The sequence below is a fragment of the Hyla sarda genome, chromosome 9 (genome assembly GCF_029499605.1).
Source record: "Hyla sarda isolate aHylSar1 chromosome 9, aHylSar1.hap1, whole genome shotgun sequence".
Classification (NCBI taxonomy): domain Eukaryota; kingdom Metazoa; phylum Chordata; class Amphibia; order Anura; family Hylidae; genus Hyla; species Hyla sarda.
This window is the reverse complement of record NC_079197.1, coordinates 31,042,832-31,061,622: the sequence shown is the minus strand read 5'-3', so window position 1 is coordinate 31,061,622 and position 18,791 is coordinate 31,042,832. Positions and strand designations below refer to the sequence as shown.

General features: G+C 45.0%; 1 protein-coding gene across 5 annotated transcripts in view; it reads right to left on the bottom strand.

The window, feature by feature from the left end:
* Positions 1–16,811: 16,811 nt before the first annotated feature.
* The window catches only part of GOLGA1 (golgin A1), an 85,439-nt gene continuing 83,459 nt past the window's right edge, over positions 16,812–18,791 (bottom strand). For all 5 annotated transcript variants that reach the window (XM_056540590.1, XM_056540593.1, XM_056540594.1 and 2 more), the window contains one exon: positions 16,812–18,547. In XM_056540590.1, the coding sequence (XP_056396565.1) occupies positions 18,467–18,547 (81 nt within the window). In that variant the 3' untranslated portion in view covers positions 16,812–18,466. The remainder of the gene's footprint in view (positions 18,548–18,791) is intronic.

The window sequence follows — 18,791 nt, the reverse complement described above, 5'->3', positions numbered from 1 at the left end:
TAGTAGACTGTGTCCCCCACTACTGAAGAACCTTTGGAAAATAGTCATGATAATAGAATAACCATTTGTTTTTGTGTATGCAGAGTAATATGAAATCTGCTGCAAATCCCATATCTGTCCTGCAGTCTAAAATCTCTTCTTGCTAACATACAAGCAATGATAGGTAAAATAAGGCACGACTGCACTGACGGACAACAGTATTTTTTTTTTTTAAGCTGTAACCATGGAGACACATAGGTTTGCTTAGGAGCTCTATATACACAATGGGTTTTAAAGGGGTGCTCAACAGGCCAGTGTTCTGTGCTCGTTGCTGTGGTCAGCCACGCCCCCTCAATGCAAGTCTATGGGAGGGGCGTGACGGTAGTCACGCCCCTCCCATAGACTTGCATTGAGGGGGCGTGGTTGACCACCGCAGCGCGCACACAGCGTTCGGAACTATATTTTACGAACGCAGCCAGAACTTTTGCCTGTGGAGTACCCCACCCCATTAAATGTATTCATTGTCAAGGCAGATGATTTAAAAATAAATAAATCACCTTGTACATACACATCTTCCTCGCTCCTCCACCACCGGGTCCAGGTCACTTCCAGGGTTGGGATAAGTAGAAGGAAATGCGACCACTGATTAACTGAGCGGGTAAGTCCAGGTTATTTGGATTTATTTCCTGCCTGCACAACTATATTTACTCTCCAGATCTTTTTTTAGATGAAGACTGTTTGCTCCAATGCCTCTATAATGAAGTAACTTTGTAAAGGAAAATTGTTGCAAAAGTATTCAAACCCAAGAAGACACACACACAGATAAAACCAGAATTATTTTGGGGCAGTTTTACCTGTGATTCGTGTTTTTGGTCATTTACATCATTTTACCATGGCAGAATCTTTTCATCATACAAGTGTAGACAAATACCATCAGTCTTTGCGGATTGTTTGGTGGAAAACTACAGTCTTAAATAATTTTTTACCATAAATAACAATAAACTGTAGCATGTGGTTTAGGCTGTGTTCATTATTAGAGATGAGCGAACTTTCAGTAAATTCGATTCGTCACGAACTTCTCGGCTCGGCAGTTGATGTCTTTTCCTGCATAAATTAGTTCAGCTTTCCGGTGCTCCCGTGGGCTGGAAAAGGTGGATACAGTCATAGACTCTTTCCTAGGACTGTATCCACCTTTTCCAGCCCACGGGAGCACCGGAAAGCTGAACTAATTTATGCAGGAAAAGTCATCAACTGCCGAGCCGAGAAGTTCGTGACTAATCGAATTTACTGAAAGTTCGCTCATCTCTATTCATTATCCGTAAAAATAAATTGTATATTGTGCAGTATACATCTGTTCACAGTAGCTCTCAGAAAAGTATTGCAGACGGTGCTTTCTTGTATAAAAAGAGTAAATAGAGTTTAGTTCTGTGTTGGGAGTTATCCTGGTGCCGCAAACACTGAATATTTAGTAAAAATGAGATGTGAACACAGCCTTTTTGCTACAGTTTTAGGGTAGGGTCACACTTGCCTTATTTTTCTGCTGCATACTTTCCTATCCATTAAAGGCAATAGCTAGAAAAATCAGCTGCAGAAAATACACAGCAGAATAAGGCAACCCCCTGCGGTCAACTTAAAGGGGTACTCCGCCCCTGGCATCTTATCCCCTGGCTGGAGCAGCATGACGTCATGGCTCCGCCCCTCATGACATCACGGCCCGCCCCCGTCAATACAAGTCTATGGCAGGGGGCGTGACGACCGCCACGCCCCCTCCCATAGACTTGTATTGACGGGGCGGGCCGTGACGTAACGATGCTCCGGCCCCTGCATTGCCCGTCATTACATGCAGAGCGATCTCGCTCTGCGCAGTAATGATGGCGGGGTGCTGCAGCAGCGGGACCCCGGTGATCTGACATCTTATCCCCTATCCTTTGGATAGGGGATAAGATGTCTAGAGGCGGAGTACCCCTTTAAAAGTTTTTAGATTTTACTGTCATATCATAGCTTAGGATGCCCTGGTCACACATCTTTTTACGGTATCTTGATATGTTCTTCTGCTCCCTGTGATGTGATATGAGGGATTTATAGTTTATCAGGTGAGGGGCAGGATTATACAGTCAGAGGGTGTGTAAGCGCTTCTACATACCTCTCCTCCCTCCCCCCACAGCGCTATCATAAGCCCCAGCAGCGCTATGAATGAAAATATTATATTAGCAGCGCATCGGGCCACGAAGCTGCTGAAAGAATACTAGTCTTTCATACCACCGCGGCGGCATATGTATATAGAAGCACTGTGGAGGCCAGATAACGCTATATGTCTGACCCCCGCAGCGCTATGAATGAAAAGTATTCTAACAGCAGCACATCTGGCCTGCACAATGCGCTGTTTATAGAATACTTGTCATTCATAGCGCTGCAGTGGCCTATGATTATAAAAGCGCTGTGGGGGCCAGACATATGGATATGTCTGACCCCTGCAGCGCATCTATATACAGGGGGAGAATCCTATATAGACACATGGGGGGAATAAGGGGATGCACTGAAGTTTAAAAACCCTGCCGGAAGCCCTGAATGGCTCCTCTGTACCGGCCATTCAGGGCTCCTGGCGGGGAATTTAAAAATGAAAGTAAAATACATTGTACATTGCAGGGGAGTGCAGCCACCCACTCCTGTTTAATAACTTCTAATTGCATTGGGTCTCAGAAGTGAGACCCGGTGCGATCAATCCCTCAGCCCCTGTACTACAACCCCCATCATGGAACAGACTTCAAACACTAATGTAGACACCCACAGCCGGGGAACTACTACTCCCATTATGGAAACAAGTCTGTTATGTGATAGTAGTAGTAGTCACGGCTGTGGGAGTCTGTAGGCAGGTGTTAAAACGGGTCTTGAGGGATGAATATGCCCGTTATTCTGGCAGACGTTATTCTGGCAGACGTTATTCTGGCAGACGTTATTCAGCCGTTATTATGCATAGTTTTTTACACAGAAAACGGATGTTTAATAACAGATGAATGCTCATAGTGTGAAAGGAGCCTTAAATGTGACCGCCGGAGTCAGTGATTTTTGTCCCATATCCAGTTTTGTGACTGGACTTAAAACTGCCGGATACGGGGCAAAAATGAGCCGACCGGAGTCACCATCTGGCAATGAGATTTGGCGCCGATCCGGTTTTGATATTTCCCAGCCGGATCCAGCAACTGGATCTCGGAAACGTAATGTAAATGCAGCCTTATATGCATTGCAACTTCCACTCACTACAGTTACGTTAACAAAAAGGGATTTGTTGAGGAGTGAGATTTTCACCTGACAGATCTGGATCCAAAATGTCCTACTTCATTCAGAAACACCTTCTAGTCACCACGTGAACCAGCTTACCCGTATACATCAATTACAACAGGTCAGAAAAGTTTATAAATGATGAGTTTGTGTCTTAATACTACTGCTTAGTAAATAGTTCATTTGTTTTCCTTTAGCCCTTGTGTTTGCCTATTTTTGTTAAAGAAGATGTCCGGTGCTCACTGTTCCGGGCTGAAAAATAAAAGAAAACAAATTTTCTCTTACCTGCCTAGGCTCCCCCGATGCTCCAGTACAGGTGTTCGGTCCCCGGGCTGTATTCTTCTTACTTCATGTTAGCCCGGCACGTCACACGGAGCTTCAACCTATCACCAGCCACAGCGATGTCCCGCCTCGGCCAGTGATAGGCTGAAGCTCCGTGTGACGTGCCGGGCTAACAGGAAGTAAGAAGAATACAGCCCGGGGACCGAACACCTGTACTGGAGCACCGGGGGAGCGTAGGCAGGTAAGAGAAAGTTTATTTTCTTTTTTTTTTGCAGCCCGGAACGGATACAATAAGAAAAGTGAGCACCGGACATGTCCTTAAATGTGGCATGGGTTGAAGTCTCATCACTGCACTTGTTTCTATTTGGGAGAAGCAAGAGAGATCAGTGATGAAATATTTGTCCTCTTACTATAGAGCAGTGGTCTCCAATAGAGATGAGCGAACATACAGTAAATTTGATTCGTCACAAACTTCTCGGCTCGGCAGTTGATAACTTATCCGGCATGAATTAGTTCAGCTTTCAGGTGCTCCGGTGGGCTGGAAAAAGGTAGATACAGTCCTAGGAAAGAGTCTCCTAGGACTGTATCCACCTTTTCCAGCCCACTGGAGCACCTGAAAGCTGAACTAATTTATGCAGGAAAAATCAACTGCCAAGCCGAGAAGTTCGTGACGAATCAAATTTACTGTAAGTTCGCTCATCTCTAGCCTCCAACCTGCGGACCTCCAGATGTTGCAAAACTACAACTCACAGCATGCCCGGACAGCCAACGGCTGTCCGGGCATGCTGGGAGATGTAGTTTTGCAAAATCTGGAGGTCCGCAGGTTGGAGACCACTGCTATAGAGTATCATGAGATTCAGCTTTAGCCAGTCTGTTTCTTCCTGTTACTGTAAGGCTATGTTCACACTACGGAATGTCCTCACGGAAAATCTCTGTGCGGACATTCCGCGAACTATGGTCGCGGCAATAAACGTGGGAATGCACAATCTCATAGTCGGCTATGCATTCTGTGCGGCGTCCGCAGAAAGAATGAACGTGTTGGAAATTCAGCCATGTGCACAGCACAGCAGAATCCCGTTGAATTCAATGGGACTGCTGCAGCGGAATCTCCGTGCTGAATTCCAATGCGGAATCAGGCATAGAAAACATGGGCTCACTTTTAGAAACCAGAAGAACAGTGTCACACTCATCACATATGACACATACATAGCAGATAGGCAGGCAGTGTGATCATGGGAGCTGTATAGCTCTGCTGTTTTTTGTGTGGACTCATCTACTATGTCTTCAGGTCTGTTTTGTTTTTCTAGTTTAAGGACTCGTTCACACGGACGGATCTGCAGTATATTTTACGCTGATGATCCGCCGACAATGGACCCTACAGTGTTGCCTCCATCTGTGCCTGCTCATAGCGGCAATCTATATACTCGCACACATCGCGGCTCCTCCCCCTGCTCCCTGAGCTAGGCCGAAAGCAGCCGCAATGTGTGCGAGTATACTGTGCATGCATGCGGCAACTTGCACATCACAGCGTGTCTGCTCATAGCGGTGGATTGCCGCTATGAGCAGACACAGATGGAGGCAACACTGTAGGGTCCATCGTCGGCAAATACGCTGCGGATCAGTCCGTGTGAACGAGCCCTAAACGTAGAACCACCTTTCTATGGGTTGCATCTGGTATTGCAGTTCTTCCAAATAAATGGGGCTGAGCTGCAATACCTTTAAAAAGGTACCTGTCATTTAACCCCTAGAGCAGTGGTCTTCAACCTGCGGACCTCCAGATGTTGCAAAACTACAATTCCCAGCATGCCCGGACAGCCAACCTGCGGACCTCCAGATGTTGCAAAACCACAACCCCCAGCATGCCCGGACAGCCGTTGGCTGTCCGGGCATGCTGGGAATTGTAGTTTTGCAACATCTGGAGGTCCGCAGGTTGAAGACCACTGCCCTAGAGGATGCAGGACATACATGTACTACCAGGTATTTGGCACACCAGGACATACACGTTTATCCAGAGAGTCATCTGGACTTTGAAGCAAGCACAGAAGTTGTGCTCACATCAGTAGTAGAGATGAGCGAACTTACAGTAAATTAGATTCGTCACAAACTTCTCGGCTCGGCAGTTGATGACTTATCCTGCATAAATGAGTTCAGCTTTCAGGTGCTCCGGTGGGCTGGAAAAGGTGGATACAGTTCTAGGAGACTCTTTCCTAGGAATGTATCCACCTTTTCCAGCCCACCGGAGCACCTGAAAGCTGAACTAATTTACGCAGGATAAGTCATCAACTACCGAGCCGAGAAGTTCGTGACGAATCTAATTTACTGTAAGTTCGCTCATCTCTAATCAGTAGGACCCACCGCAAACAGCTGACATCAGTGATCACACAGATACCTGCCATTAACCCTTCAAATGCTATATGTACTGACCATGTCATCTAAAAGCATTGCCAGGGATTTGTGACACTGATTGGATAACCAGCAGTCAAGATGGCAGCTTTGGTACTGCCGCGTGCGCATATGTCCGGACTATAAAAATATAATCATGATACTGTATGGGTATTTTTTTTTTTTTTTATTTACCCACAGAATAAAACATGATTAACCATGACATGTACTGTGTAAATACAAAACCCTCAAAAGCTGCAAACATTTTAAATTTTCGTCATACATTTTTTGGTAAAATAAAAAGGTGTCATTACAATGTAAAATTGGTTGCGCAAAAAAAACAATACCTCATAAAGTAAGAGTTATGGGTCTTAAGAGGCAAGAAGAAAAAAAACAAAAATGCAAAAAAAATGAACATAAGCCGTTTGGTTCCAGGCCAAAATGGCCAACACGACTTTGTATTGTTCTGCATTTGTCACCGCTTTGTGTGATCACTAATATTGCGAGTTCTTTCTTTCTTGTTTATGGAACGTAAAAGTTGGTTCTCAGAAGTTCTTTGTTTTGAATATATGTAAATTAGATCTAATTATTATTATACACAGTACGCTTGTAATTGACATCTAGACTATACAGCGAGGGTGGGGTCAGCAAACGGGTGATAAGATTCATACATTATAATGCAATCTGTGTGCATCAGTTTCATATCTGGGTGGAGCCGTTCATTAAACCATTCCAGAAGTAGTTCTACTTATTTACCCAGACTTAGGGCAGTGGAAACGAATATATTGGGCACAGTATGTTCCCTTGGGTGACAATGTGTTGACTCTTAGGGTGCATTCACACCACGTTTTTGCAATACAGTTCCCGTATCAGGTTTTTGGATGAAAAACCGATTCCTCAAAACCTGACTAAACTGTATCAAAACGTGTGTACAAAATTTTTATCTGTATACAGTTGAAATCCGTATACGGTTTGAAAAATGATGTCCGGTTGCATCCGTTTAAAAAAAATAAAATAAAAAAAAAGTATACGTTTTTAACTTTTCACTCCATTTTGAATAAAGTTTCACTTGTTTGTTTGAAATTCCCAGAAAAAAACTGTGCAAAGTCAAAAACCGGATGGAACCGTACGCACTTACAGTTCTGTACGGATCCCATTGACTCGCATGTTAAAAAAAAAAAAACAACGTATACGGTTTAATACAGTTTTTCACCCGGACCAAGAAATGTGGTAGACTACAGTTTTGGGTACGGGGAAAAAAAACGGACAAAACCGTATAAGACGCAAAATGGACTAAACCGGATGATGCGTTCGGCATACAGTTTTCTATACGGTTCCATACGGTTTTTAACTTGAAACTGTATATGGGAACTGTATAGGAAAAACGTGGTGTGCGTGCAGCCTTAACAACGTGACCTGCAGTATATGGGGACGTGACCCTTTGCATAGGTGAGATACAATAGGGGATCACAAGGCAGAATTTTAAGTAACATACTTGACGTGGCAATATTTAGTCATTTCACTTGAGTTTTCAGAAGGAGAATAACTAATGAGAAAAAAATGTATCAAAACCGGCACAAAGTAAAAAGAGTAGTAGTTGCCCGTGGCAAACAATCAGACTGATACAAAGTTGCAGCCGTGACCGTTTGCTATGGACTAATTAAGGCTGCATTCACACCACGTTTTTGCAATACAGTTCCCGTATACGTTTCAATGTGAAAACCGTACGGAACCGTATTGAAAACAGTATGCATTGACTCTCCATTGAAAACCGTATGCCAAACGATGCATCAGGTTGTGTCCATTTTGCATCCCATACGGTTTTGTACAGTTTTTTTTTACCTGTACCTAAAACCATAGTCTACCACGGTTTTTGGTCCGAGTGAAAAACTGCATTAAACCGTCTACGTTTAACATGGGAGTCAATGGGAACCGTACAGAACCATATGTGCGTACGGTTTTTGACGTTGCACAGTTTTTTTTTCTTGGAATTTCAATCAAACAAGTGAAACTTTATTCAAAATGGAGTGAAAGTTACAAAACATATACGTTTCTTTCTTACAAAACGGATGCAACCGGACATCATTTCGCACACCGTATACGGTTTTTAACTTAATACAGTTGAAATTTGTACACACGTTTTGATACAGTTTAGTCCGGTTTTGAGGGATCAGTTTTTTTTATCAAAAACCTGATACGGGAACTGTATTGCAAAAACGTGGTGTGAATGCAGCCTTATATACATCTCTCCCAGTGCTAGAAACCTAGGCAATGCTGAAGACAAGCTCTGGTGGTCCGATCATATCTGATCAGTAAGGCCGGACCAATATGTCTGTCCTAAACCTGCATTAACTGATGACACAAGTGCTTTCGTTGTTTAGGATCTGGCATTCATTGATTATGTCAGTGTTTCCTAACCAGGGTGCCTCCAGCTGTTGCAAAACTACAACTCCCAGCATGCCCGGACAGCCTTTGGCTGACAAAAAAAGAAATTCAAAAAATAAAAGAACTTCCTTGGTAGTATACAGCAGCTGTTAAGTACTGGAAGGATTAATATTTTTAAATAGAAGTAATTTACAAATTTATTTAACTTTCTGGCACCAGTTGATTAAAAAAAAACTCTTTAATGGGAATGGGGCACTAATCAGTCGCAGTACCAGTTCATACCCAAAATACCATGAAAATGTGATGTTACCCCACATTCTGTCTACATACTAGGCAACTTTCGGAGTCTCACCTTGATGGTGACTCAGAGCTTCTAGCCGCAGAACTACTTACAGGCATCCAGTTTCTGTTCCCACCCTCGATTACTCCTATCATTTCATGGGCGGAGGTCACAGAATGTCTAAATCGTCTTTACCAAGTACAGAGATGACTCTGGAGACACAATGTCAGAGATACAAATGACAAATCACACACATCCAAACCAGCAGTCTTGTCATTTAATCAGATTGCACGGAAAATTAAATAAGTCAACTAATGGACTATGTACATCCTTCACGGGTATATACAGGGTCATAGAGAGAACATTAAAAAAAAAAAACATTAAAGATGCAGAATTTACAGAATTTATAGTGAGTCTATATACACATTGTAAAGGAAATACAACAGTATTAAACAATTCTGTACAGAAAAAACAGGGAATTTAGCAGATTATAAATCAGTGTTTCCCAACCAGGGTGCCTCCAGCTGTTGCAAAACTACAACTCCCAGCATGCCCGGACAGCCGTTGGCTGTCCGGGCATGCTGGGAGTTGTAGTTTTGCAACAGCTGGAGGCACCCTGGTTGGGAAACACTGATAGAAATGTCTGATACTACCAGTAGAGATGAGCAAACTTATAGTAAATTTGATTCGTCACGAACTTCTCGGCTCGGCAGTTGATGACTTATCCTGCGTAAATTAGTTCAGCCTTCAGGTGCTCCGGTGGGCTGGAAAAGGTGGATACAGTCCTAGGAAAGAGTCTCCTAGGACTGTATCCATCTTTTCCAGCCCACCAGAGCACCTGAAAGCTGAACTAATTAATGCAGGAAAAGTCATCAACTGCCGAGCCGAGAAGTTCGTGACGAATCGAATTTACTGTAAGTTCGCTCATCTCTAACTACCAGTAAGGGAAACCATTTTCTGGGGACTGGCCCTTTAAATGCTGAATAATGTGGAGCCGATCGCTCACTCATTTACACAACAAGCAGGTCCTTATGACATTCCTAGTTGTGCTGCCCCCTACAGTAAGTGTATGGTATACTTAAACTAAACGGTTATTCAATGGTCATACAGAGTGTTAGATACCTTTAGACATTTTGGAGTTTGCTTAACAATGGATGATGGATCTTCCCAAAACAGCACCACACCTGTCCGCAGGTTGTGTTTGGCATGACAACTTGGCTCCATTCACTTCAATTCATACCCAACCTGCAGATCAATGTGGTGCAGTTTTCTGCATCTGAACGTGTTCACATAGTCACAGATGTTCCTTGGGGCTCGTTCACACTGCCATTGTGCTCCAGTAAATGGCGCTCGGTCATCCAGTCAGTCGAAACGACGGGAGTTAAACGGAGAGAAAAAAAAAAAATAGTGCATGTTGTATATTTCTTTTTCTCTAATTCCGGCAAAATACCGGACATCCTACGGACTCTATTTAACTCAATGGGATCCGGTACTGTCAGTTGTGCTCCAACCTGTTCTGGGTCTGTTCAGCGCAAAAAAACGAATGCAGGGACGGAGCATAACGACAATGTGAACTTGGCCTTAGATTTTTGGTTCAGGTTCTATGTCTAAAATCCATAAATGATGATACATGCTTTATCTGAGCCTTTATTTACCTTTAAAGGGGTACTCCGGTGAAAAACTTTTTTTTTATCAACTGGTGCCAGAAAGTTAAACTGATTTGTAAATCACTTATATCTAAAAATCTTAATCCTTCAAGTACTTAGCTGCTGTATACTACAGAGGAAGTTCTTTTCTCTTTGAAGTTCTTTTCTGTCTGACCACAGTGCTCTCTGCTGATGCCTCTGTCCATTTTAGGAACTGTCCAGAGTAGGAGGAAATCCCCATAGCAAACCTCTCCTGCTCTGGACAGTTCCTAAAAATGGACAGAAGTGTCAGCAGAGAGCACTGTGGTAAGAGAGAAAAAGAACAACTCAACTTCCTCTGGAGCATACAGCAGCTGATAAGTACTGGAAGGATTAAGATTTTTATATAGAAGTAATTTACAAATCTGTAACTTCCTGGCACCAGTTGCTTTAAAAAAAAAAATTGTTTTCCACCAGAGTACCCCTTTAAGTACTATACACATACTGACCTGCTGACAGCAAGTTGTATTTTCCGGCATCTTTTCGGCTGTTCTTTCCCTAACTATTCATTACTACACAGTATTTTTACCACTAATACGATCATTAGGTTATAGGCCAGTGAGTAAATACATCTTCCCCAAGGTCTTTTGCAACCAGGGTGCCTCCAGCTGTTGCAAGACTACAACGCTCAGCATGCCCAGACAGCCTCCGGCTGTCTGGGCATGCTGGGAGTTGTAGTTTTGCAACAGTTGAAGGCACCTTGGTTAAGAAACACTGCTCTAAGGCACGAAGTTCTAAGCCATCGTGTGAGTCCATCCATATAAAAAGGCTGTGTTATAGCTGTTTGGGGTTAATCTTTGCAGTAGAGAGAACCCCGGTGGGCTGTCACTAGTCTGTCTATACCAAGGGAAATCACCACATGTCCCCATTAAAGAGGACAATTAAATCTAATGTGTGTCAGGATCGCTTCTGGATTCCATATATCAGTACAGTGAGTCCCCATCGTGCTAGTATTTTAAGTCACTGGACGAGGAAGGCTCATAATGGCCTATTTTACGCACACGGCAGAGTTAGATGCCTGTTTTGCGATCGAGCTTCCTGACACTAATCCGGTCTGTCAAGCAGAATACAGTGACAGGTCTACGTGATAACACTGAAAAACCTCACTACAGTTCACAGAAAGGAAATGGTGGCCATTAAGGTTACTGATATTCTTCACTATATAATCTATAGTCTACCTACCGTATGGATGCGATATCACTGCAGTCTGGTATAAGTAGATTGATGCAAAAATAATATAAAATGGCCGGCACCAGCAGGACTAGGGCATCAAAGTCCCAGGTGAAGGAGGAGCAAACAGGGTCACCTGATATATAATTGGTACCGGAGGTGCAATGTCCACTATATAGTAATGTGACTTGATGAGTAAGACAAAAGACAGGACAGCACTCACCATCCAATGTCAATTTATTCAATCATCTCGACGGTGCAGGTAGATGTGGAGGCAGATGACAGGATCGGAACAGGCTGTTTCACGCTATCTGCACTTCAAGCCAGTGCACACCGGCTTGGAGAAGCGCAGATAGCGTGAAACAGCCTGTTCCGGTCCTGTCCTCTGCCTCTACATCTACCTGCACCATCGAGATGATTGAATAAATCGTCGTTGGATGGTGAGTGCTGTCCTGTCTTTTGTTTTACTCATCAAATAAGTAGATTGACATTCCTCAATTCCTCTAGAAAGGCCTAAGTATCCAACAACCTCTTGAGTCTATGGCTGCACTGCTACGAATACATACCTGGAATGACTTTGTGCCTTATGCAGTGCACGTAACGTAAGGAAGACCACTAAGGTACCTGATAATATAAAGTGTAAGGGTTATGTTCCCCTGTCACTTTTATTTAGAAGAAAAAAACAAAAAAACCTTCATACGTCATACATAGCAAAAGTTTTCATTGAACACTCAGACCCCGACCGATCAGCAGAATGTGCTCTCGAGGGTCTGTGTCACGTGACAGATACGATCGAGACAATGCAAGTCTACGGAACTGTCTCGATCGCATAACACAAAATGCGGAGAGAAGTGCACAGCAGCATGCTTCTTTCCTTGCTCTCGCTTGTGATTGGTGGGAGACTGAGCACTCAGATCCCGACCTATCAAACTTTTTAACATGCCCGTAGTGAATGTAAAAAATTTTCAAAACGACAGGTACATATTAATATAGTGATAGTGGCAGCGTACGGGCAGAGTGATTACATATGATGACGAGCTGCACGTTTAGGTAAATGGGCACCATCAGGTTCAAAAACTTTTTATATGTTGTATATCTTGACAAAACATTAACCTTTCTAATATAATCCATAAGAAAATTTTGATTCCCTTTTTATTGAAATCACGATTTAAAAACAAAAAAAAAAACACTAGGAGTACCCAGTCCCATACCATCCAGGACATAATACTGTCCTGTATGCTGCATCATCTTTGTCCAAGCTGAAACACAGACATGGACGAGGTCCAGTATGAGGGCAGAACTAGCACTCTTCTGTGCTCACTTCTGTCCTATCAGACTGCAGCACTGAAAACAGAGGAGGGGTTACAGACCGCCTGCAGTGATTGGATGAAGAGACACAGCACAGCAGACTCAGGGAGGAAGAGGAGTCATGCAGAATGAGGACATGGCCTCCTCCAAAGGACAGGATGAAAAACAAATTGAGCAACAGATAGAAGGTATTTGTGAGAAACATATAGGTGCTGAAAACATAAAAAGTATATATACATGATCAGGATTAGGTACAGAATTACACATAGCTTTGAGGATATTTTTGTGGGATATGACAGGTACACTCTAAGTTCTCTCCAATTATAATAAATCTTTTCTCACCCTGGGAAAATGTCCAATAATGAGTTCTCCAGCTGTACTATAATGGGATGCAGAATGATGTGTAGGGAGGACAGTGGCAGTGAAGAGCACTATAGAGAGCAGATAACACTGAGGTACAGCTACATAATAACACCGTGATATTCCCCTGACCAGTAAAGTGCACTGTGGTAGATTCAAGGGAGAAAATTCTCCTTTGTAGACAGTGAATTCATTAACTTAATACTATATAAAATGATTATTTGCACTCTAGACAATAATTTACTATCTAATGCTATAGTGAAGCTTTTTACATACCGGAAGCTGCTTTGGATCCTGTAAGTTGTGCTGGTCAGTGACCTGGCTAATGTGCCCTTATTAGAGTTGTCTGCACTATATTATTCATCATTCTCTGATTTGCTATTGTCGTGAAGAAAAAAAAACGACAAGGCAAACTCCCCCCAATAAAAGTTTTTGTACCCCCATCTGACTGTCAGTAAGGCTGCATTCACATCACGTATTTGCAGTACAGTTCCCGTATACGTTTTCAATTTGAAAAACATACGGATCTGTATTGAAATCCGTATGCATTGACTCTCCATTGAAAACCGTATGCCTAAAGATGCATCCGGTTGTGTCCGTTTTGGCAGGTTTTTTTTTCTGTCCCCAAAACCATAGCCTACCACGGTTTTTGGTCCGGGTGAAAAACCATCTTGAAACATATTAAAAAATTTTTTTAACAGGGGAGTCAATGGGAACTGTACAGAACTGTATGTGCGTACGGTTCCATCTGGTTTGCACCATATGTTTTTTTTTACTTGGAATTTCAATCAAATAAGTGAAACTTTATTCATAATGGAATGAAAAGTTAAAAAGGTATACGTTCTTTTCTTAAAAAAACCGATGCAACCGGACATCATTTTTCAAACCGTATACGCATTAAAATTTGTACACACGTTTTGATACAGTTTAGTCAGATTTTGAAGAATCTGTTTTTTTTTTTTTTTTTTTTTTTTAATCAAAAACCTGACACGGGAACTGTGTGAACACAGTCTAAATCTGTGCCCTTCATTTCTATTAGACTTACGATGGCCCCAACATACGATCATTTCAACATGCGATGGCCTCTCAAGAGGCCATCGCATGTTGAAGGCAGCATCAACATACGATGCTTTTGTATGTCGGGGCCATCGCATAAATGGCTATCCGGCAGCGCAGACTGCTTCAGCTGCCGCCGGATAGCTGTTTACGGTGCCCGTGTGGTCCGCTGACGATCACTTACCTGTCCTCGGGGCTCCGGCGCGTCCTCTTCGGGATCCCCTGCATCGTCGGCGCTCTCCATCGACATCATCACGTCGCTGCGCACGCCATCCCGTCATCCAATAGGCGCGGCGTGCGTAGCGACGTGATGGCGGTGACGGAGAGCGTGGATGCCGGGGAAGCAGAGGCCTTGCCGGAGCGTCGGGGACACCCCGGGAATGCGGCAACAGCGATGGAAGGTGACATCCAGGGCAGCGGTAACGAGCGGTGACGGTCCGGAGCGCCGGGGACACGTGAGTATAACCTCCAATACCAGTGGTCTTCAACCTGCAGACCTCCAGATGTTGCAAAACTACAACTCCCAGCATGCCCGGACAACCATGCTGGGTGTTATAGTTTTGCAACATCTGGAGGTCCGCAGGTTGTAGACCACTGTCCTATACTTTACATTGCACGGATCCCTCAACATACGATGGTTTCAACAAACGATGGTCCATTTGGAACGGATTACCATCGTATGTTTAGGGACCATTGTATAGTGTGTACTGAAATGGGGCAGTGATTTACATAAGGGATCTATACTAAACACCAGTGGTCTCAAACTGTGGCCCTCCAGATGTTGTAAAACCAACTCCCGGCATGCTGGTAGTTGAAGTTTTTCAACATCAGGAAGGCCACACTGTTGTCACGCCCCCTCCCATAGACATGAATGGAGGGGGCGTGGTGTAACGTCATGAGGGGGCGTGACGTTAAGTCACGTCCGCAGTCCTGGCAACAAAGTGCTTCCGAGAATGCAGACGCAGCCCCGCATAGAATGCGGGTGTTGCTCTTTGGCCGCATAAGCCCTTTAATTTTTGGCAGGGGGCAGGAGGAGTTGCAGTTTTCAGCATGCACACAGTGAAGAGAAGACGAGCTGTGCTGATAACACCGATGTCCGTCATAGAACACCCTCCCGCCCAATGCCCACTCAAGGAATCTCTCCAGTTCACACAGATCGCTATACCGAGAGGTTGGTTCATACATATGTGCACAAAAGCAGTGAAATGAAGGGAGGCAGGGGAGCAGCGATACGAAGGGAGGCAGGGGAGCAGCGATACAAAGGGAGGCAGGGGAGCAGCGATACAAAGGGAGGCAGGGGAGCAGCGATACAAAGGGAGGCAGGGGAGCAGCGATACAAAGGGAGGCAGGGGAGCAGCGATACAAAGGGAGGCAGGGGAGCAGCGATACAAAGGGAGGCAGGGGAGCAGCGATACAAAGGGAGGCAGGGGAGCAGCGATACAAAGGGAGGCAGGGGAGCAGCGATACAAAGGGAGGCAGGGGAGCAGCGATACAAAGGGAGGCAGGGGAGCAGCGATACAAAGGGAGGCAGGGGAGCAGCGATACAAAGGGAGGCAGGGGAGCAGCGATACAAAGGGAGGCAGGGGAGCAGCGATACAAAGGGAGGCAGGGGAGCAGCGATACAAAGGGAGGCAGGGGAGCAGCGATACAAAGGGAGGCAGGGGAGCAGCGATACAAAGGGAGGCAGGGGAGCAGCGATACAAAGGGAGGCAGGGGAGCAGCGATACAAAGGGAGGCAGGGGAGCAGCGATACAAAGGGAGGCAGGGGAGCAGCGATACAAAGGGAGGCAGGGGAGCAGCGATACAAAGGGAGGCAGGGGAGCAGCGATACAAAGGGAGGCAGGGGAGCAGCGATACAAAGGGAGGCAGGGGAGCAGCGATACAAAGGGAGGCAGGGGAGCAGCGATACAAAGGGAGGCAGGGGAGCAGCGATACAAAGGGAGGCAGGGGAGCAGCGATACAAAGGGAGGCAGGGGAGCAGCGATACAAAGGGAGGCAGGGGAGCAGCGATACAAAGGGAGGCAGGGGAGCAGCGATACAAAGGGAGGCAGGGGAGCAGCGATACAAAGGGAGGCAGGGGAGCAGCGATACAAAGGGAGGCAGGGGAGCAGCGATACAAAGGGAGGCAGGGGAGCAGCGATACAAAGGGAGGCAGGGGAGCAGCGATACAAAGGGAGGCAGGGGAGCAGCGATACAAAGGGAGGCAGGGGAGCAGCGATACAAAGGGAGGCAGGGGAGCAGCGATACAAAGGGAGGCAGGGGAGCAGCGATACAAAGGGAGGCAGGGGAGCAGCGATACAAAGGGAGGCAGGGGAGCAGCGATACAAAGGGAGGCAGGGGAGCAGCGATACAAAGGGAGGCAGGGGAGCAGCGATACAAAGGGAGGCAGGGGAGCAGCGATACAAAGGGAGGCAGGGGAGCAGCGATACAAAGGGAGGCAGGGGAGCAGCGATACAAAGGGAGGCAGGGGAGCAGCGATACAAAGGGAGGCAGGGGAGCAGCGATACAAAGGGAGGCAGGGGAGCAGCGATACAAAGGGAGGCAGGGGAGCAGCGATACAAAGGGAGGCAGGGGAGCAGCGATACAAAGGGAGGCAGGGGAGCAGCGATACAAAGGGAGGCAGGGGAGCAGCGATACAAAGGGAGGCAGGGGAGCAGCGATACAAAGGGAGGCAGGGGAGCAGCGATACAAAGGGAGGCAGGGGAGCAGCGATACAAAGGGAGGCAGGGGAGCAGCGTATCGCAGGGAGGCAGGGGAGCAGCGTATCGCAGGGAGGCAGGGGAGCAGCGTATCGCAGGGAGGCAGGGGAGCAGCGATACAAAGGGAGGCAGGGGAGCAGCGATACAAAGGGAGGCAGGGGAGCAGTGATAAGAAGAAGGAGGCAGGGAAGCAGTGATAAGAAGAGGGAGGCACGGGAGCAGCGATACGAAGGGAGACATGGGAGCAGCTCAGTGCACAGTATACCCCCTTATGTAAATCACTGACCCTCGCACACATTGTACTGGAAATGAAGGGCACAGATTCGCTGACAGATGGGGTACAAAAACCTTCATATCTTGGGAATTGACTAAGCTTTCAAGGGAGGGGTAGTAAAAAAAAATCTAAATGTCTGGGAAGGTCACAGATCCTCTTTATACTTTTTAACTCTGTGGGTTTTCATCCACACTGTGTGAAGAATAGCAGGACCCCTGCGATCTTACATCTTATCCCCTATCCAAAGGATTGGGGATAAGATGTATAAGGCCGGAATACCCCTTTAAGGTGATCAGGACAAGTAGAATTGTGCAATGTTATACCTGAAAAGTCATGTATAAGGTATACGACACAGAGATATCCAACTATCTTCACCTTATATAGATGATGGGGAATAAACCTGAGATTAGCTGTGACACTATGGAACAATACATAACATGCAATTCAATTGCCTCTAGTTAATAATAATTTTTTCTTTTTTTTAAGGGGGGGGGGGGGGGATCCAGTCTCCTGGAGCAGCAATTAGCATAGATTCTATCCCCTAGGGTAAAATGTAATCATAAACTGTTAATAGGTCAAGTAGAAAGGAAAACCTACATCTTAAAACATTAGGATTTAAACTCTAATATTTCCTACAGGTTACAACTATTAAAAATTGTGAGCAATTGTTGGCCAAGATGCTGGAATGAAAACTACTTTGCTACCGCCATCACCGTTACCAACAATTTTTTGCAGAGGTTTTCATTTAAAGCTGAAGATTCTCTTTTATATAAAATTATAAGTTAGAGACTTTGCATACTAACATCTTAGAGAGGAAGGATGGAATTGAAATGCCCACAATAGCACTACCCCATAAAACACCATTAAGTTACCCTGCGCCATGAAACTGCTTCTCATCTGTTCCCGGCAAAAGCCCTTAAAAAGATGAAAGAAAAAAAGAGTCGAGATGCAGGAATCCTTCAAGTTCAGTGTTGCCGGCTAGAAAACACCATGATAGCAGCTCTGAAATCTGAAAATTGGGCCAATAATGGAGTGTAATGCTCAGCTGCAGCTCATGTGCAGGAAAGGAACAGTACAGAAGTCTTCCATTGCATAGGATCATATGTACAGTGGTTTGAGGTTGTCATTTCTCTGTGCTGGTTGAGTGAATATCAATCATCCACCCAGACCATAGTAAGTCACCACCGAGATACCCGGATTGTGAAGTCAGGAAAAGCTCATAGAACACACAGTAAGGGAAAGTGGTTAGAACGCACCAAAACCTTCCGGCATCAATGTCATTTTCATAGAAAGTGCGGTTTAAAAAAGTTCCGAGAAGTCTGTGCACTTAAGACCAGGGCGTCCTCGGCTTGGAGATCGAGGGACGGGCTGTACCCTTTGGAGACGGCTTGGAACCGAACCAAGACATCTAAAATGGGGGGGGGGGGAGCAAAAAAAGAAAATTAAAATGAACTACGTTTATTTTGTGTTATTTTTGTTCAATGTTCATCCATTAAAAACTTGTCCAAAGGTAAGTAAAAGCTAGAGATGTAGGGGCTGCCTAAAGTTTTTACTATACCATTGTTACTGCATTCACAATTATTGTGGCTAGGACTCAATAGTGACATATCAGACATTTCCCAACAGGAGGAGGACACAAACTTGCAAAAATA